The 21,233-nt window shown below is 44.4% G+C and overlaps 1 protein-coding gene across 3 annotated transcripts in view; it reads left to right on the plus strand.

Moving 5' to 3' along the window:
* MYO16 (myosin XVI) overlaps nt 1–21,233 on the plus strand; it is a 605,690-nt gene that overhangs the window by 176,019 nt on the left and 408,438 nt on the right. For all 3 annotated transcript variants that reach the window (XM_027065214.2, XM_053217786.1, XM_027065212.2), the window contains exon 3: nt 17,679–17,749. In XM_027065214.2, coding sequence (XP_026921015.2) covers nt 17,679–17,749 — 71 coding nt within the window. The remainder of the gene's footprint in view (nt 1–17,678; nt 17,750–21,233) is intronic.

Genomic DNA, 21,233 nt, shown 5'->3' on the forward strand with positions numbered 1-21,233 from the left:
ATGATCTGAATTTTGTTTTGATGATTAGAAAATACAAGATTGTAGCCTAGTACAAAAAGTAAACTTCTTAAAACTTCAGAAGCCAGAGTCTGAATGCGCCAGACCAAAATTTGATGCAACGATGAGCAGTAGGTGGGGCCAGGCCTTAAGTCTGAACATTGTGTAAATAATTATTATAAAATGGTGTTGTTAGAACTATGATAGAGAACTTACAATCTAAGGAAAATGGGATGGGATTGTGGGGTTTTGTGTTGCACGAGGCATCTCACCAGTGGTGCCACTGCTCTGGGGCAGGAAGACCGTGCAGGCCACAGGGAATTTCATTTCATGCCTTGGGAACAATCAAGTGGCCGCTGGAATCATAAGCTTAGAAAATACATTTCAGGGGCACCTGGGGGGCTCAGTCGGTTGAGCGTCTGACTCTTGATTTTGGCTCAGGTCATGATCTCATGGTTTGTGAGTTTGAGCCCCGTGTTGGGCTGTGTGCTGGCAGTGTAGAGCCAGCTTGGGATTCTCTCTCTCTCTCTCTCTCTCTCTCTCTCTCTCTGTCCCTCCTCTGCTCTCTCTCTCTCTCTCTCTCTCTGCCCCTCCTCTGCACTCTCTCTCTCTCTCTCAAAATAAATAAATAAATTCAAAAAAATACATTTGAATATAGTTAGGTGTTCAACTGATTTCCAGAAGGGCAAAGTCTTCCTAAAATAGATCAGTGCCATGTATTTACTTAATTTAAGTTCCTGTCTTAAAGGTGGCCATAAATCTCAGAGTTACATGGCTGTTTACCTCCAGGACTCTGTTGGGGAACACAACATCTGTGTGACCAAATGTCAACTCATGGCACTTTTGTGTTAATAACAAATTAATGTTTGTAATATAAAACGTTTCTGAAAATATGTAAAACTTTTCTTGGAATTTTTTTTAAGGAAACACTATATAACACATAATATAGCTCCCAAGGACACGTTCTCAGAAAGGCATGGAAGTAGGGAGACGAGGGGAGCTTCAGTTCTGGAATTAACTCTTCACGTTGCTAGGGATCAAAACCCTGAGTCACCGCTATCCTCTAATGTAACTGAACATTTTTGTGTGTCCTCAGTCCCCATTCCCTCATTTGTAAAATCAAGATTCTTATTGTAGGTTTTTATTAGTTTTCACATGCCGAGGTATTAACAGATTATTATTTATATAGACTTTTCAATTTTTTTTTTTTTTTTTTTTTACGTGTCCGAATCAGAGTCAGGCTCTAATGTTGACCTATGTGGACTTGAGAAACGTTGGCCTGATTCTGTGTCCAACATGTTTTCAGGTAACAGCTGGGTCGTTGTGTCCCCTAAATAAGTGTGAGGCTCGGGGAAGTGTGTGACGCCTACTTCAAATTTCTTCCTTTCAGAAAGGATCCGCTTTTTGTATGTGGTCTGTCCATGTGTTGCCTATTAGGTTGTTGTAGCTTGAATAACAGAAGGAAAACCAGAGAATAAGCGTGTTCTGGTTGGGTCGTGCAGAAAAGTTAAGGGGAGGCAGAGAGAGAGAGGGAGAGGAGGAGGAGGAGGGGGAGGCGAGGAGGAGGAGGAGGGGGAGGAGGAGGGGGAGAAGAGGAGGAGGAGAGATCATTTGGGTTTTGCTGTTTGTGTTTACTTCGTGTCGAGTCCAGACTGATGGAAGATGTACTTATTCAGTGATCTCTGTCATTTACTTCATCATTCCAGTTTCTGGCTAAACCAGTGTTCTGTTGTTGTTTTAGGGAGTTTTGGGTTGAAGAGAGATGACTTTTATGATCCACGACACTGGTTGGTTGTGTATTCGATGACTGTCAACAGGCTGGAAAACAGCCCAGACTAACCCCACTGCCGCAGACGTGAGCTTCAGGAGAGCAGGGCACCAGACCTTGGTTTGGAGGCTGACCACGTGGCACCTCAGGACAAAAGCCTATTTGTCTCTAGTGTCTCTCCGTCAGAGGCACCACTTCCAGGGACAACAGTTTGAAATCTCCCTGCAGCTTAACTCATTTTTACCCTTGCCGCTGACGTTTTTGGCCTTCTCTTCACATTTGGTAACGAATCCTTAAACAAAGAACATCACGAATCACGCGTAAACGCTCAGTATGGGGTCTGGCTAAGTCAGACGTGGACACCAGGAAAAGGCTGCTCTTTCAAGAATGGTTTCCACCATGCATGCCTTATATTGCCTTGGTGTTTCAAGGAACAGAAGTGTGCTTGGTACCTCGGGGACGAGCCGAAGTGCTTACTACTCACCAGTGTAACTTCATCGGTGTGCATAATATTAGACTTCCAAAAATGTTTAAGACACACACTGCAAATTGGTGAATCCAAAGTAAATTATTCCACATGCAGGGACATTAAAAACTGTCGATTTTGTGTTTGTCGGGCAGTCCTTCCATGGGAAGACCTAACACCGCTAGATAGATTGGTCTGGTGGCTTCTGCGGTCATCAGCATCCCGGGAAGGGGCGGGCTCCCTCAGTTTTGTTGAATGCTGAAGCCTCTGGCAAGTACTGAAATTGGAATTGATAATTTCCTAGGGGGCGGCATTAATCTCTCTGCCTTAATGCGTCACACGGTACATATTTTTCTACATGAGCTTCTCTGGGGACAACAGTTATAAATGCTTAATGGGGCATATGTCTGAGCATAGAAAAGAAAAATGTAATGATTAACGAGACTCCAAAAGGAAGTAAGTGGTTGAAATAGGAACCTGGGAAACAGCAGGGTAGGTGGGTCAAGGAACAGCTAAGAGCCTGTGGTTAATTTGAGGCTGAGTTGAAAATTGTAAAAACTGGTGTCCGTGGTGCTGACCAGACTAGCTCTGTGTGACCAGAAACGATACCTATGAATTCAAAACTATTCTGCTGAGATTGTTACGGGGACTAAAGTGTGCAGACGTTTAGCACATTGGAGAAAAAATTTCTAAATGAATATTATGCAGATAAGAAGACTTAATTATGTCCCAAAGTTGTTCCCTTTCTACCTCAGAATTATTGAACAACACAAATGGGAGTTATATAAATAAAGTTACGTGACGTTAGATTCTCTGTAGATATAGCTGTATAAAACTTAATTGTAATAAAATGTACATGGCTTAAGAAGGTTATAAAGTTCAAGACATTACAACAGGGGGATGAGGACTTTTTAATTGTGGTAAAATACATCTTAAATAAAACGTCTCATTTTAACTATTTAAAAAAAATAATGTTTATTCATTTTTGAGAGACAGAGCATGAGCAGTGGAGGGGCAGAGGGAGAGGGAGACACAGAATCTGAAAGAAGCTGCAGCCTCTGAGCTGTCAGCACAGAGCTTGATGCGGGGCTCCAACTCACGGACTGTTAGATCATGACCTGAGTTGAAGTTGAACACTTGACTGACTGACTGCTTTAAAGTGTATAGTTTAGTGGCAGTGAGCACCTTCACAATGTTGTGCATCCATCAGGACCATCTCGTTCCTGGACATTTTCACCCCCCCCCCCCCCGCCCCGGCCAAATGGGAACCATACCCATTAAGCAGTCACCCTACATTTACCCCTCCCCCAACCCTAATAACTGCTAATCCGCTCCCCATCTCCGTGGGTTTCCTATTGCTGATAATCCAAGTAAGTGAAATCACACAGTATGTGGCCTGTTGTCTGGTTGTTTTCACTTAGCATAATATTGTCAAGGTTAATTTTTATTGTATGTGTAGCACTTCATTCCTGTTCATGGACGAATACTATTCCATGCTGTAGATATAATCACTTGGTTTATCCATCAGTCATTCGAGGGACATTTGAGTTGTTTCCACCTTTTGGCTGTTGTGAATAGCCCTGCTATAAACGTTCATGAACAAGTAGTTGTTCAAGTACCTGTTTTCAGCTCTTTGGGGTTTATACCTAGGAGTAGGAAGGTTAGCATGGTAATCCGTATTTAACATCTTGAAGAACCATCAAAGTTACATTGCCACTTGCAGTGTGGGTGGGTTCCAGTTTCTCCACATCCTTGCCGACACTTGTTATTCTTATTTTTAAAATTTACTGTAGTCATACTAGTGAGTGTGAAGTGGTACCATTGTGGTTTTCATTTGATTTGTGTTTCCCTAATGATTAATGATGTTCAGCATTTTTATGTGCTTTGTGGTCATGTGTGTATATTGTCTCTGGAGGAGCGTCCACTTAAATCTTTTAACGTTTGTTCTCTGTATTTATGGGTCTGCTGGGTTAATTTTTTTATATGTTGTGAATAATGGTTCAACTTCATGCTTTTGTAGGTGGCCATCCAGTTGTCCCCGCAAACACATTTGTTGAAGAGACGATTCCTTCCCCCATTGAATGATGTGGAATAGTCACTGACAATCTGTTAAACATCTGTGTATGGGTTTATGGGTTCTGGATTCTCAATTCTATTTCATTGGTCTGTACATCTATCCTATGCCAGTACCTCACTGTTTTGATTACTGTAGTGTTTTATTACGGGTTGAAATCAGAAAACGTGAGGCATCCAACTTTCTTTTTCTTTTCTCTCATTCTTTTTCAAGATTGTTTTGGCTATTCAGGGCCCCCTCTAATTCCATGTGAATTTTAAGATCAGCTTTCCATGTTTTCAAAAAAAGGGGCATTGGGGTTTTCATAGGGATATATCATGGCTTCCTTGATATGAAGAATGTCCTGGGAAATGAAGGAGAAACGTGCCATCTCGTGGCACACAAGATTTTTTGTTTCTGGAGAGCATTTTTGTTCTCACTGATGTTAGCTGCTGTAGGTAGACTTACCAAAGAATAGCTATTATTTAGTATCCAGGATTTTGAAACGTTAGCACTCATTATTTTAACAGTACTGTCACACCTTTTTTTCATTTTCTAATCTTTTAGTGTGAAACAGAACGCACAGTAAGATTTGGCAATAAAGGTGCACCTGTGATTTATCAAAAGTGAATTTCATGGAATCACCACCGAGCAAACAAAGTAGACCATTGTCTGTACCCCCGAATGCAAGGTTACTTTATCATTTGAAAAGTACTGTGATTTTCTACATTAGCCAAATAAAGCAACAGCAATGATATGCAATAGATACAGAACTGCTGTAAACCAGTAAGAAAACATGCTAAAATCCACTATAAAATATTGGATAGGAGACTGGGGAACCACAGAAAAGGATCTCCCAATGACTAATACTTGTGTAAGGATTCTCAACCTTAAAACTCATGAGGGTGCTGCGAAGGAAAACCACGTGGAGAGAGGTCGTCCTCCCCATAAGTATGGCTCCATTAAATACCCAGTGTCCAGCATTGATGAGAACGTGGAACAATTTGAACATGGTGTATTGCTGGTGGGAGTGTAAAATGGCATAACCCACTTGTGAAAGCTCTGACAATTCCTAGTACATTCAAATCCGTGCACACTTTGTATTCTAGCACTCCCACTTCCGGGTATGTGCCCTGTAAAAATGAACACATTATTATACAAAAAGACTTGTGCAAGAATGTTGGGAACAGCTGTATTCATAATCGACCAAACCTGGAAACATTCCGGTGGTAGACATTTTATTCTTTCATACATTGCCTATTCTTGGACCAATTCTCAAGTGTTTTCATTTGTGATCGCTTTAAGGTACCTGGTGTCTTTCCATGTAATACTTCACTCTATTTTTAGCTCATGAAGAATTAAAGCATTGAAAAAAAAATTGTTGAGCCTTTCCAGTTTTCTTCAGGGAGTCTGTTGCTCCAATTTGTGGAGGTTGGCAGAGCAAACTTTGCTCATATGAAATTTCACTTTTTTTTAAAATATTTTTTTAGGTTTATTTATTTTTGAGACAGAGAGAGACAGAGCATGAACGGGGGAGGGGCAGAGAGAGAGGGAGACACAGAATCCGAAGCAGGCTCCACGCTCTGAGCTGTCAGCACAGAGCCCAATGCGGGGCTCGAACTCACGGACCGTGAGATCATGACCTGAGCCGAAGTCCTACGCTTAACCCACTGAGCCACCCAGGCGCCCTGAAATTTCACTTTTAAAACGAGTTTAAAACTCAAGAATATCTGTGAGACCCTTGGAATTCACAAAATACCCTGCACTCAGTGTTATGTCTGTCAGTTACCTGGTGAGGAAGACTGGAGGGGAAATAAGAAAGAATAAAAGACTGCATCTACCCAACTACCAATAAATCAAGGATTAGCCTAGGATGCTTTCTACCGCTCTCTTCTGTCTGAGTTTATCTTTAGGTCGTGGTCAGTGGCATAAATACTCAGATATTTCTCTCCCCTTTGCCTTATTTTTTTTTCTTTTTTTTTAAGATTTAGTTTTTTGAAACTGGCTTGTCATGATTTATTTTTATTCCAGTAAAAGTAACATACAATGTGATATTAGCTTCAGGTATACAATGTAATGATGCAACAATTCTGTGTGTTACTCCAGGGCTCCTCAGGGGACGGTAGTCTTACTGCCCTTCCCCTATTTTGCTCGCCCCCCCCCCCACCATTCCCCTTTACCTTACTTTTAAAAGAGGGTAAATACTTGTTTTACTTTTCATTTCAAGTAAATCACATTTTAGTAACTTTGAAGGATGTTTTTTATATTATTGTTTCTGTTTTTGTTTGTTTTTACTGCCCTAAGAAGAGAATTCTAGATTAGTAGCAACGTCAATTGTGTACCTCATGTTTTTACCATTTTTTTTTTTTACCATTTTTTACCATAAGATGTAAAGAGAATTCTAGATTAGTAGCAATGTCAATTATGTACGTCATTTGTTTTACCATTTTTGGAAAATGAATCCTTTTTTTTTTTTTAAGCTAAGGCTACTTCTAAAATTTGAACTATAAAGCCCATTTTGAAGTTATGTGTTGTAAATTGACAGAGGATTATAGAGAAAAATAAAAAGCAAAGCATGTATTTATATTGTGTACATTCTGGATTTACTATACCTCCATCGCAGTCTGAACAAATAGGGTGTAGTTAACTGTGTGTGGTTGTAAAATCGTCACTTTGGGTCTGTTCTGGAATATTCAGAGAGGTAATGATTTAGGATTGGTTTAGGTACAGAGGCCACTCCTCATTCCTGCCAGGCATATAAGCACAGTAATATATGTTGAAATTCTACAGAACAGGTGAGTTTGATAGAAGCCTTTTTTTTTTTTTAATACTTTTTCAGCTCCTTGCCAGTGATGGCCTTGAAGGCGGGGAAGGGAGGAAAGGGGTTACAAGCAACATTTGAAGAGAGAAATGGCAAATCATTTTCTAAAAAGAGTCACCATATCTAGTCAGTGTTCGAGAACTACAAATCCTTCTAATATACAATAATTGCTTGTTTGCCTTCTATCTTCATGTGTTGTTGCCCACAACATTATAAACTGTATTAAAGCAGGATTTATTCTATTTTTTTCTCTGCTGTACCTCCAACTCCTGAAACAGTGCTTAGCGCATAAAAGACACGCACTGGACATTTGTTGCATTAGTCACAGCTGCACAAGCGGGTTAGGTGGGGCTTTGAATCAGCCTGGCCATGGTGATCTTGGATCTCCGTCTCACAACTTCCAGATTTTAATCAGATCCAGTTTTGACCAAGTTTAGTAGGAAAGCAGAACTCTTAAACTAATTGCAAAGTAAAACAAAAACAAAAAGGAAAAAACAACAACAACAAAAACTCATTGCAAAGTAATACGAAATTAGCCTTAACTACCAGAAGCTCAGTAGGTCAGTATGACTAAGGTGGTCCTCAGTGCACGTGATTGATTTGTCTGTAGTTCTCTTGCTAAGCCTAGAACCCAAACTCGTCCCTGACTACCTGGGTCTCCTCTTCCAGGAGAGTGGCTGGTGGCATTCTTGAATGTCCTGTTGATGCGGGTTGTTGCAGGATTTTTCACCACAATACCCGGGGTTCGTTGTCTCGCCCCTTCGAAGAAGGAAGAGGGGGACACAGAATGAGCATCGGGCAGAAGTTTATTAAAAGTGTAAGATCAGAAGGGAAGAGTAGTAGCAAAGCTCTCTTTCCTGAGAGGGGACATTGGAAAGTGAACGCCGAGGACTGTAGGGGAGGGTCCTTGCTTTATAAGGTTCTGGTCAGCCCTCCCCCTCCGCCATCCCTTCCCCTTTGGTCCTTTTCAGGCTCTACCCTTACTGGCTGGATCGCTCTAGGTGCTGGGTTGTCCATTCCTGATGGGCTCCTTCCCATTGTAGGAGGGGTGGTCTCTGGCCATAAGTATGTCTTTCATCAAATTCCCGAGGGAACCCCGAGGGGGAGTAGGTGGGGTTTGTTCCATTGTTAAGAGGAACCTTAAGCCTGAGGGGGTTTGCTGTGGCCACACACCCCCAGCATTGTTCCCAAATAGGTGTTTTTCCCCACCCAGGGACCTCAGGTCCTAATCTTTCCCTCTCTGCCTACTGGATCCTGTCTTCTATCATAGGTAGACCTGATCCAAATCAGAAGCAACCACTTAATGTGTGACTGAGCACCTCCCCTGAATATAGAACCCAAGCAAGTCCTCAAGGCGAGCTTCAGAACCTGCTAGACCCTCTTCAGATCGCTGTGGGCTGGGGTGCAAATAGGCCAGCCAGCCCTTTGGATGCTGATTTCCGCTGTTTCCCACCCTTCCCAGTATCATAATCATCAAGGTACTTTGACCTTAAAAACATATACATAATTGGGCACTTCCTGATTTTAAGAATCTGGTGACAGAACCGGGGGATTAATTTATTTTTAAGTTCTGGGAGACGTTCTAAGCATAATGAGGGTTGAGCATCATTGCCCGAGACTTGGACTCCAGCATCACCTGAGGCCTCCCCATTGACTCGGACCTTGACCTCTCAGATCACCCCCCAAACCAAGATTCAGCTCAGACAGGTTTGGCTAAGTATTCATTTATTGAGAATATTATTCATTATTATTCATTTATTGAGAATAAATAGTTCTGACGGTTCCCGCGGTTCAAGCAGTGCCAGGGGCCACGTTCTCAATGACCGATTAATGGGAAAGGATCTGCCGTGGGCTCTTAACATTGCCATGAAGTCTCTTGTTCCAAGTAAGGTGTTTGGAGGTAATTTTCCAAGATTATAAAATCCTAGCACTTTGTCTCAAAGTGAATTTAGGTGGCCATCTGCACCAGAATCTCCTGGAGTGTGTGTTTGAAATGCAGAGTTTTGGATCCCATCCCTGGATGCCTGAATCCTTATCTGGACGTAGGACTAGGGCGTGATTCTGAAGGGTTGGGGAGACATGGCCCTAAGTCTTTCTGGGGGGAGAAAAGCGTTAACTTTACCAATGGGCTATTGCCCTCCAGAGGTCACAGCACCTGAACAGATGGACAGAATGCCTGTGGTACTACAATTTCATGGTAGACGTTGACAGAGAAGAAGTGATAATGAAAAGTAGGTTGAGAATCACTGAACTAGAAAAATCTATAAAAAAAACACAAAAACTCAAGTCATTGTTAGACATCCTAAAATTTGAGTTCTACTTAGGGCGGGGAATCCTTCCTGCTGTGCAAGTAGACATGCCTTCGGGGTTAATAACCTAATCTCTACGTTCCTGCTTTCTGCTTCCCTTCCTTGTTGACATATTGACAAGATAAACCTTTCAAAGCATTTCTTAGAAGACTATCGATTGTTATGGAAATTCTCACATCTACCTTTTTGGAAGTCTTTAAAATATATTTTTTAATTTTTTTTAATGTTTATTTATTTTTGAGACAGGGACAGACAGAGCATGAGCGGGGGAGGGGCAGAGACAGAGAGGGAGACACAGAATCCAAAGCAGGTTCCAGGCTCCGAGCCATCAGCACAGAGCCCGATGCGGGGCTCGAACTCACAGACCGCGAGATGATGACCTGAGCCGATGTCCGACGCTCAACCGATGGAGCCATCCAGGCTCCCCAACCTTTTTGGAAGTCTTCAATTGATGTTTCTACCATCCTTTCAGGGGCAAAAGGACCCTGCCTTGATTTTTTGTGGTCATTCTTTGTAATTTTTTATTTAGAAATTAAATTAAACTCTCAGAAGAGTTGAGCAAATAAATCAAAAACTCCTGTACACCTCCCCAACCCCCCAACCAAGCCTTCCACTTGCTGACATTTTATCACCTAAGAGTTGTCTTTTCCTCTCTCTAGAAAATGCCTTCACCGGACTTCCAACTAGAACCCCAGATTATGGTGTGTTTCATGTATCCTTCCCTCTGTTGATTTAAAAAAAAAAATTAAATGATATTTATTTTTGAAAGACAGAGACAGAGCACGAGCAGGGGAGGGGCAGAGAGATAGGGAGACACAGAATCAGAAGCAGGCTCCAGGCTCCTAGCTGTCACCACAGAGCCTGACGTGGGCCTTGAACCCACGGACTGTGAGATCATGACCTGAGCCGAAGTCAGACGCTCAACCCACTGAGCCACCCAGGCATTGATTTTACACATAAAATCTTTGTGAGTATAAACCTGCTCTCATCGTGAAAATCACACGAGCATTGATTGCTGCTGTAGTGAGGTATCCATATCAGTTCATAGGATCCCCAAAACAGTTACTGTCCCCAGTTGCTGTCCAGTAACCATCCTAAATGTGCTGTGTGGCATCTACCCAGATAAGTCACAGTAATAGCTGGAGACTCGGAACAAGTGCTAATTACCAGCTGAACTCTTGGGTTTGGGGATTGTTGGTGATGGTGGGGACGTGGAGTGGGGACAGCCTATGCATATTCAAGTAAAGCTCCTTAGCAAAATTTTATGATGTCTTTTCATCCATTTTTTACCCCTATGGCTGAAGATTTAAAGACCGAATGTGTCTTTTTAAATATCAAATCATGCCCCGCACACAGACATCTCGGCGGAGCTCTGTGGCAGCTTGATGACGGAGCCACAAATATACAATAAATGCTGAATCAGTTCCAAGCGGCGACACTATAAAAGGAAGCCTCAGCTTCATTATTCTGTTTGGTCCCCAGATGGCTGTTTTTCCTCAGGCTGTTTTCCTGCGGATTTTATTGTCACAGAAAGACCCTGCCATTTCACTCGACTGGCGATTGGAGTCTCGTTATTACGAGGCTGCCATGAACGTGTACCTTTGGGGAGAAAGTATTTTAACCTACATTTGGTAGGTTTACCCAAAAGGAGTAATTGGAGGGCCTGAAAATGGATTTTGACTCGTGTCTTGGTTTTGGAATTTCTCTATCCTGCTGCTGCTGCTCTTGGCCTGTCAGACCCCAAGTACTTAGAAAAGTGCTCTGCTATGTTGGCATTGGAAACATGGACCCTCTCCTCTTTTGAAATTCTTTGTGATGAAATAATCAGGCTGCAAGTGGCATTTTTCTTCATTATATCTTAGCATCTAAGTTCTTTACCATGTCTGGTTTTAACCCTTTGCAGAGACCTAGAATTTAGCTCACTCTACCGTTTGTGTGTGTGTGTTTATATGAAAACATGTTTATTTTGTCAATAGCTGAGTCCCCACCTTGGTCTCCACGGGCAACCCGCTTAGCGTGCAGTCCGTGGTTTGAATTCAGGGCTGTAAATCAGCCCTTTGGGACAATAGCTCAAATTCTATGCAGGGAGAAAAACCATGCTCAAATGGTCCCCACCTCTTTTCTCCGTAGGCTGATGTGTGGCCCAAACGAGAGGGGTGGGACTTCCTTGTCTGTCACTGTGGCACAAAGTTCTGGAGTTCGTGGGTGTTGTGCCTGCCTCATCCTGGACCTTCTTGGCCCCCCTCCTTCTCGACCTCGGGCTTCCCCCACCCCGTGGTGGGCTGAGTTTACCTTCCTAGCCCCTGAGAGCCCCCTGTTAAATGTTCAGGAATTTGCCAGTTGGTTGTACAGCAGGGAAACAAAGCCTATAGAAAAGTGAAAGCATACAAACTTACAGTTAGGTAGATGGCAATAAAACCAAGGGTAATACGCAACACTCATCACTTCCTAACTAGTTCATTTAGGCCCTCGAAGTCACGTTTGTGTCTTGCGGTGAGTGCTGAAAGTGCCCCCCAATCATGTGCTGTCTCATGTGTCACATCTTTTTCCAACCCTGGGTTCGGTGACATCTTGTTGGGGGCCTGAGATGAGAGAATTACACCACGAAAGTCGGCGTCATTTACTGTCTTACTGATCGTCTAGAATTAAGAAGTTTTGGAGGATGTGTTCATTCAGGGCTACACTTACAAATACGTTATGTCAGGGGCACCCAGGTGGCTCAGTCAGTTAAGCGTCCAACTTCGGCTCAGGTCATGATCTCATGATTCATGAGTTTGAGCCCCGTGTCGGGCTCTGTGCTGACAGCTCAGAGCCTGGAGCCTGCTTTGGATTCTGTGTCTCCCTCTCTCTCTGCCCATCTACTGCTCATGCTCTATCTCTGTGTCTCTCAAAAATAAAAATTAAAAAATTAAAAATAAACGTGTTATGTCTGCACCAAAAATGTGACAAAATATGATACATTGTCTAAAAACCCTGGTCTTACTTCCACAGATGTTTCTCAGGTCCTTGATAAGTGAGTGACATCTGACATACTTCAGGGGAGTCAGCGAACTTTCTGGAAAGGGCCAGATAGAAAATATGTCAGACTTTACAGGCCACATAAAGTCTATGTTGCCCAGTCTTCTTGAATTTTTTGGTTGATTTTTTTATTTTTTATTTCTTTTCTTATGCATGCCTTGAAAATGTAAAAATCATTTTTAATTCAAAGTCTTACAAAATCCACAGCTGGATTTGGCCTGCCAGCCATAGTTTTACAACCCCCCCACCCCCAGCTCTACTCACCAGTGTCAGTGAGAATATCTACCCAAATGTCAAGGTCATATGCACTAATTATAGCCACAGACTGGCTGTGGATATAACAGTTCAACAAAAAGCATGAAAATTATTCTGTGAGATCAATTGGCTATATGGCATTTACAACATTCAGCGTTGTATATTTAGTTATTTCTAAGTTGTGGGTTACACAGCCTTTGTATCAGTAAAATGTGTAGTAAACACATAAAGGCATATCTGTCTGTCCAGCTTTCCATCCCTCCTTCCCTCCCTCCATCCCTCCCTCCATCACTCTACCCATCCTTCCCTCCCTTCATCCATCCATCCCTGCATCCCTGCATCCATCCATCCATCCATCCCTCCCTCCACCCACCCATTCCTCCCTCCCTCCCTCCCTCCATCCCTGCATCCACCCAGATCTCCGTCCCCATCCATCCCAGTACGCCCGTGCGGCTCCCCCTGCCTCTTGATTACTCATCTACGTTCTGCACCCTACAGACTGCTCTCCCTGGTTGTGGTGTCAGTGCTCCATAGACGCCCCCCCCCATGCCATGTAGCTCAGACTCCCGCTGTGTCCCCGCCTGCCTAGTGTGTTCTCTATCTTCCACAACAAAGCTGTGCACGCTCACTGCTGTGACTGCCACCCCACTGCCTTATCGTGAATCCGCTTTCAGAATTCATCTATTTTTTTAAATGGTTATTTTTGAGAGAGAGAAGGAGCGAGAGAGAAAGTGTGAGTTTGAGTGGGGCGGGAGGGGGGTGGGTCACAGGATCTGAAGCTGGCGCTGCGCTGACAGCACAGAGCCCGATGTGGGGCTTGAACTCATGAACCATGACATCATGACCTGAGCCGAAGTAGGATGCTTAACCGACTGAGCCACTTAGGCACCCTGCATTCAGTACTTACACAGAGGGTGGGAGCAAGAGACCCCTTCAGGCCTTTGTGTTTCCCTCCAGCAGCCGCTGTAACAGACATGCTGTAGACCAGGGCCTTAAACAACAGACACTTATTCCTCGCGGTTCTGGAGGCCAGAAAGTCCAAGATCAAGGTGCCAGCAGAGGTGACCGCTGCTGAGGGCTGCTTCCTCATTTATGGATGGCCTCCTTCTCACTGTGTCCCCACAGGACAGAGAGGGTGAGCTGTGGTCTCTTCGTACCCGAATAAGGGCACTAATCCCACCAGGAGGTCTCGGTCCTCATTATCTCCCTCATTCCCATATAATCAGCCCCCGGCAGCACCCTTCCTGATCTGGTCACCTTGGGGGCTGAGGCTTTAACACAGGAATTCAGGAAGCACACACACATTCAGCCCATATTATGCTTAGCTCATGCATCTTTTCAAATCCTTTGCTTGAAACCCTGTCATCTACTTTGTTGCCCACAAACTGGTGTCCGAATCCTGTAGGGTCTCCTGCCTTATCCTTTTCAACCCTTTCATGGTTGGCACATCACACACGCATCGTCTGGGTGAATGCTGCAAGGTTGGGGTTCTTTATGTCCTACGCTTACATTCGACGTTTAAAAATCAGAAGGTGTTGAGAAAATTGAGAACAAACCTTAAGTTATGGATTCTAAAGTCTGTTATTATGGGGTTTTGTGACTTAGAATAATTATACTAATAGGAATCCTTTGGAGATCGGTACCCAGTGCCGGGGGCACAACGAATATGCCGTACTGTCGTCCCCTTTCCGTTCTCTCAGGGCCCCCATGACCTGAGTCCAGTGACTGTCCGTTATTTTGATCTGACAGGACACGGAGGCACAGAGGATTCAGTCGCTCTCCCATTGGGGCCAGGCCCCAGAGCCAAGTCTGTGGAACCCCAAGGCCAGGGTGTCACCGGCTCCTATTATGTGTAACTCACTACACATGTGCAAGGTGGATTCGATTCAAGAAACCTGATGGCGTTTTACACATGTCATAAGCACTATAATCTGCCTCCTACTGTATTTGTAGTTCAAGAGCTTGGCTGTAGAAGCTGTAAAAGCACTCTATAGACATTAGTTAATTCAAGATGAATACGTACATTTGTTAAAAAAATAAACATTCAGGGAAAAGTGCTGTTCATCTTCTGAGGAAAGCATTGATACACATGTTAAATTCACTTTTCGTTGTCGGCAATGGGCTTTTCAAAATTAAGGGTAAGAAGGGGCACTGGGGTGGCTCCGTCAGTTAAGTGTCTGACCCTTGATTTCGGCTCAGGTCATGATCTCACGATTCCTGAGTCCAAGGAACATCGGGCTCTGCGCCGATGGTACAGAACAGAGCCTGCTTGGGATCCTCTCTCTCTGCCTCTGCCCTGTTCATCCATTCATTCATTCATTCTCTCTCTCTCTCTCTCTCTCTTTCTCAAAAGTAAATAAATTAACATTTAAAAATACTTAAAAAGTAAGGGTAAGAAGATGTGAGGGAACAGAAAGTGTGTCTGTTTACAATTCGTGTGCACAGAGAGAGCCAGGAACAGGGGGGCAAAAGGGCATCTGTTGTGCCATGCGGGACTGCTCCTAGGAATACAGAGAGGACAGGAAAGGCAATGCCTTCCTAGATGTTGTCCTGATGGCCAAGGGGCAGGATGCCCAAGGAAGTAAATGGATGCCCCACGTGCTGTCAGGTTACTCTCGATCCCGTGAGACAGCCATCTTGGGCAAGTTGTGTTGTAACAAAGTACCCACATTTGGAGAATTTGTCTTACGAGGAGAATTAAATTCTTCACTGGAGAAAGAGCATCCCAAGAGGAAGCCATTTGGAAGATGAACAGGTGTGGATCCTCTCCTACTAAGGATGCTCTCAGGGTGCAGACGGGCGTGAGCGGGTACAGATCCAAGAAGCCACATGTGACCGCTGTGGACCGAGCACAGGAATGTGTCAGAGTTCCCTGGGAAGAGACATTTGGACAAAGGCACTCTGATTTCAGGAAGGGCTGTCTGGAGGGCACGCGGGGCTGGGTGTGGATGGCCTCTGCTGTCACCACCTTACCCTCATTTTGGACAGGCTGTTCTGCTTCCCTGTTCACCTCCAGTGCACATGCCATCAAAGGGATGGCCTTTCTGGAGAGGGGACTGCCGGAGTAGCCGTGTCCGCCAGGACCCGTGGCGCCCCTTCTGACGTGCAGTTAGCTTTGGGGAAGATGGGGACACACTGGGGATTGAAGCACATAAAAGAATTGGGGTGCCATAGCAAAGAAGGTACATGCAGGTAGCACTCCAGACTGCCAAGAACCTTCATGGAAAGAGAGTGTGTTCAGTGAGGCACAAGTTTGAATCTGAGCCATTTCATTCAGTTCTATGTTACAATAGAAAAAAAGAGTCACTGTTGCTTTAATTATAATTTTTGTGGAAAATGCACTAACGGCTTTTTATTGAGACTGTGATACTGCTGTTAACTGTGGAAACCAGGAGAGTGCTTTGGGGAGCTGATGAACCTTTCTGCGAGGCTGGCCCTGGGGCCAGTGGAAAAAGCAGAGGTCTCCTTATTCCCCGGGGCGTTCCTTGTACTAATGAATTCACCTTTGCTGTTAAATGGAAACACAGGTCACCTTCCAACTGTGCATTTAGTGTGATAATTGGCATATGTTTTGACCTATTTGGCATTATTCTTTTTTAATTTTTTTAATGTTTTATTTTTGAGAGAGAGAGAGAGACAGACAGAGTGCGAGCAGGGGAGAGGCAGAGAGAGAGGGAGACACAGAATCCAAAACAGGCTCCAGGCTCCGAGCTGTCAGCACAGAGCCCGACGTGGGGCTCGAACCCACAGACCACAAGATCATGTCCTGAGCCGAAGCCGGACGCTTAACTGACTGAGCCACCCAGGCACCCCCGGCATTAGTAATTTAGATAGAAATGGCCTTGTCCCATAGTGCTTCTTGGAATGATGGGTACACTACTGTCACATGAAAGGAGGTTTAACATGCAAAGTATAAACTTTGTTTTAAACCAATGGGTCCTAACGAGATTAAAAAATAAAGTTAACTGAACCAGTGCCTACATGAGCCTAGTGAAGTAATTTCTTTTTATTATTTGGCCCTACAGAGGGTATCCAGACTGGACACTTTGAAACAATAAAATGCAAAAGTGTTTTCCTCTTTCTGGAAAACAGTATGGAGGTTCCTCAAAAAATTAAAAATAGAACTACCGTATGACCCAGCAGTTGCACTACTAGGTATTTATCCAAAGGATACAGGAGTGTTGATTCAAAGAGGCACATGTACCCCAATGTTCATAGCAGCACTATCAACAATAGCCAAAGTACGGAAAGAGCCCAGATGTCCATCCCCTGGTGAATACATAAAGAAGATGTGGTATATATATGCAATGGAGTATTATTACTCGGCGATCGAAAAGAATGAAATCTTGCCATTTGCAACAACATGGATGGAACTCGAATGTATTGTGCTGAATGAAATGTCAGTCAGAGAAAGATAAATATCATGTGATTTCACTCATATGTGGAATTCAAGCAACACGACAGATGAATGTAAGGGAAGGGAAGGAAAGGAAAAAATTAGATAAAAACAGAGAAGGAGGCAAACCATAAGAGACTCTTAAACACAGAGAACAAACTGAGGGTTGCTGGAAGGGGTGGGGGGGGGTGGGCTAGATGGGTGACGGGCCCTGAGGAGGGCACCTGTTGGCATGAGCCCTGGGCGTCGTATGGAAGTGATGAATCACGGGGTTCTGCTCCTGAAACCAAGACTACTCTGTATGTTGACTAACTTGAATTGAAGTAAATACGATTTTTTTTAAAGTGTTCCTTTTTCTGAATAATTTGCACAGCTGTGATAGGAAATTATACGGACAAATAGAGGATTAAGTTTGAATGTGCAGATAGAGGCCCTCAGCCCTACATACACGAAGTTGAGGTCAGATGGCGATCCATGTGTCTTTCGCTTTTGTGGCTGTTTGCAGTTTAGAGCTGAATGAACCGCTACAGGTTTTGTATTCACGGGGTGGATAAAAGACGTGCTCTAACCGCCTTCTCCTTTTTCCGTCCTGCAGCGCTCCGGCTCCTGAAGGAGGGCGCGGATCCGCACACCCCCGTTTCCTCAGGAGGGTCCCTGCTCCATCTGGTGAGAACCGTATGGCCTGGGCAGGCCTGGGGGGGATGCAGGGGGGAGAATCAGTCCTGGGTTCCAAACTCAGTTGCCAAACGTACACGTGCCAGAGGCTGGTCAACACATGATGTTTCCAAATGATCAGGCTCAGATATTGACCTGCAGTGTTTACTTCTGCACTGACGTTTGTAATTAATCTTTGATACATGGAGTCAGAACTCCTGCCCTCAAGACGATGCTGTAGAAAAAGAAGTAGATGGTATTGTATCCATTGGAGACTCCTAGGCAATCATTCTCTTGCTTCTACAAGTTGCCTTTATTGCTGCCGTGAACTTTCTCGATACTCTGCTGGTGACCAGGTTCACATAAATGTGAATAAAGCTTACCTACATTCTTTGGGGGACCAAGCAGTGAATAAGTCAATCACCAAATAAATAATTGCATGAACACAAGAATATTAGGTTCCTGTGCAAGAAATTGTTACTGATTCAGGTAAAAATTAAGTGAAAGGTTTCAATTTACTGGTCTTCAAGACTTCATTTTGGAATATATCAAAATTGACATAATGTGAAAAACCTCACTTAAGATCATCTACCAAGGTCAGAGATCAGCTGTATTTCTTCACGGTACTGTGAACTATGTGAAAGAAGGCGATACATCAAACAGCCGGAAGCTTCAGGACTCGGCACGGGTTCTCAGCCTTGACTGCACGTTAGAATCACCCGGGAGTTGTAAAAGACCGACACCCGCCTCCCAACCGTAGCCCCATGCCTGGAGATTCTGACTTAATTTTTCTGGGATGTAGCCATTCTGGGCTCCCCCGGCTGATTCTAATTTACAGCCTAGGTTGAGAACCGGTGCATAGAAGAGAAACTTGTACCCACAGAAGACTCAGGATATCTGGGATACAGACAATCCTCTTATGCACTCAGCAGCATGGAAAAATAACTCAGACTGTTGATAGGTGACAGTCTGTAGAAGAAATGTAAACTGTTTCTCTCCAGCTTTGGTTGAGACAGATGTCTAGATTACTTTTTCCTTCTCTGCAGTGTTTTGGCCTTGAAATCTCTCCATTTTACACTCAGATCATTACGTGGCTTGCGTGATGTTTCTGTGGGGCCCTGCCTCATTAATCCCTGGGTCCCGGGTCTGATGGTGATGATAATCCTAGGCCAGGGACGCGCTGCTAACAGCTTTCTGTAGACAAGCATCCTCCCCTTGGCCAATACGATTATCTCTCTACCAGGAGGTGCAGTGATCAGCATGTTCAAAAGAGACCAGGCCAGGCTCTACGCTCTTTCCTTGGGAGTGTCTACCCCTGTCTCTATGTCCCCCATCAAAAGATGATCGGGAGAGGGTTAGATCCCAGGCCAGATGCTTCTGGTCTTTTCCTCTCCTATGTAACTGCATGTACACTTACTCCTTTTATTAAATTTGAGGAGATGCCGAAGTCACGGAGACTCATTTTTCCCATCTGTGAAATGGGCATATTATCTGGGCTCTTGTGCTCAGAGTATTTGCTGTGATGTGTACCTACCGCTGCGTGCATCGTGATGATCAAATAGATACGAAAATAACTTTTAAGCCATGACGTGCCTCTGATATGTTAGATATTGATCAACATATACATTATATTGTATTATTTATGATGCATTTTCATATGAATTAATTTTTCATTCTCAGTGTGGTTGGGAATATGCCTCTATTACCTTCCTAGTTGGAATGAGAAAACAGGAGAATGAAACACTTTGGCCAGGGTCACATAGTAGCAGACAGTACAGAGCTTCCCCTCTGGCCTCTGAGGACAAATACAACATTCTTGTCATGTGTTTTCCAATGACACCTGGAAGCTGTTCGTTTAAGTTTTCAGAGAACACACCGTTATTCTAATCCGAGTGCTGGAAGACCTGTTCTGCGAACAAATCACATCAATGCATTGTTAATATTGCCAAGAATGCATTATTACTGAGTGTGTGTCTTTGTGAGAGAGAGAAAGAAATAGCCACTTCTTTATATATGTTATGCACTTGAGGGTAACGAGCCCATGAAAGTGCATCCTAGCCTTCGGCAAATCAGCGGTTGCTTTCTGGACATCTGACACACAGCCAGATGCCATTGTCTCCCTTCCCCCGGACCATAGCCACCCTCTCTTAAACCATCATCCCTTCCCTGGGCAGGGAGCATCATCTCTCCTCTCCCCAACCCTCCTCGCCTACCCTGAAGTCCGTTCCCACACAGAAGCCCAATCAGCGTCACTCATCCATCCGAATATCCCAGACGCTTTCCTTCCCGCTCCAAGAAAAACCCAAAGTCCTACACAGAGCCATCCCGTGACCTGCTCCGCTGTGGCCCCGCCCCAGCTACTCCCCTCTTGTTCTCGTGGCTCCTTGCTGTGCCCACCATGTTCACAGGTGCTCCCCGCCCCAGTCCTTTCCACCTGGAACATTGCTCCGCAGGTGTCCACGCAGCCCATGCCTTCATTTGCTTGGGTCTCTATTCAGAAGTCCTCTAACACAACAGGCTCCCCTGGCTTGCCCTGGAGGATGTAGCAGCCTGCCGTCATGACTCCACGACCAACTTGACTTTCAGCTGGCTGCTGGTTTCTTTCTGGTGCCACCAAACAGACTACGGACCCGACAGTTATGTTCTGTTTATTAGACTGTGTGCTCCCTGAGAGCAGGCACTGGGCATATTCTTCTCAGCCTATTTTATCTGCCGGGCCTGGGGGGTGCCCAGCACACAGAGGACGCTCAGCAGGTTTGTTGAGTAGGAAAGTTGATGCGTTAACTACTTAATTAATAACTGATGCTGTGATAGGTATTAGGGGTGCGAAGGTTCAGAACACATTCTGTGCCCATATGGAGTTTAGTTTTCTGAGGGAGAGAGAAAAAACAAACACCAATTGGAGAAGACCCAGAATACGGGTAAGCAGAAAACAGTGAAAGAGAAAGATAAGGAGGCCACGCCTGCCTGGGAAGAACATTCTGACATCTTTGTCCACCCTCCCGATCAGACTTAATTACCCTTTTATCGAAGATCTCCTAGCGCACACTCCTGGCTCCTAGCGATCTTGTCACGATGGGTTCTCATTAATGGATGATGTGCCTTTTCTCTCTGCTAGCCTGAATTTTCAAAACCTGTGACTGTCTTAGACACTTTCATGTCCTTGGCGTGTGATGTATAGGAAATACTCAATCCATTATCCATGAATGAACGAATGCACGCATGCATGCATGCCTGGGCTCCAAGGACGTGAGGATCTCTTTGGCTAATGTGAAGTTAGTTATTTGAGGCCCAGGTCACAGAGTATAAAGATTCAGAAATGGTGGAATCAGAAGGAAAAAAGAAAGGAGAGGATTAAAGCGATAAGATAGAGGGAAACGCTGCGTCAACTTCGCACTCAGTGCACGTATGTAGCGTTTCTCTACCGTGAGGCAGGGCTGCGAGCCTCAGATAAAGGGCAGGCGCAGGAGGAGTGCGCAAGAGAAAGCCCGGTGAC

This window comes from Acinonyx jubatus, chromosome A1, assembly GCF_027475565.1.
Source record: "Acinonyx jubatus isolate Ajub_Pintada_27869175 chromosome A1, VMU_Ajub_asm_v1.0, whole genome shotgun sequence".
Lineage (NCBI taxonomy): Eukaryota > Metazoa > Chordata > Mammalia > Carnivora > Felidae > Acinonyx > Acinonyx jubatus.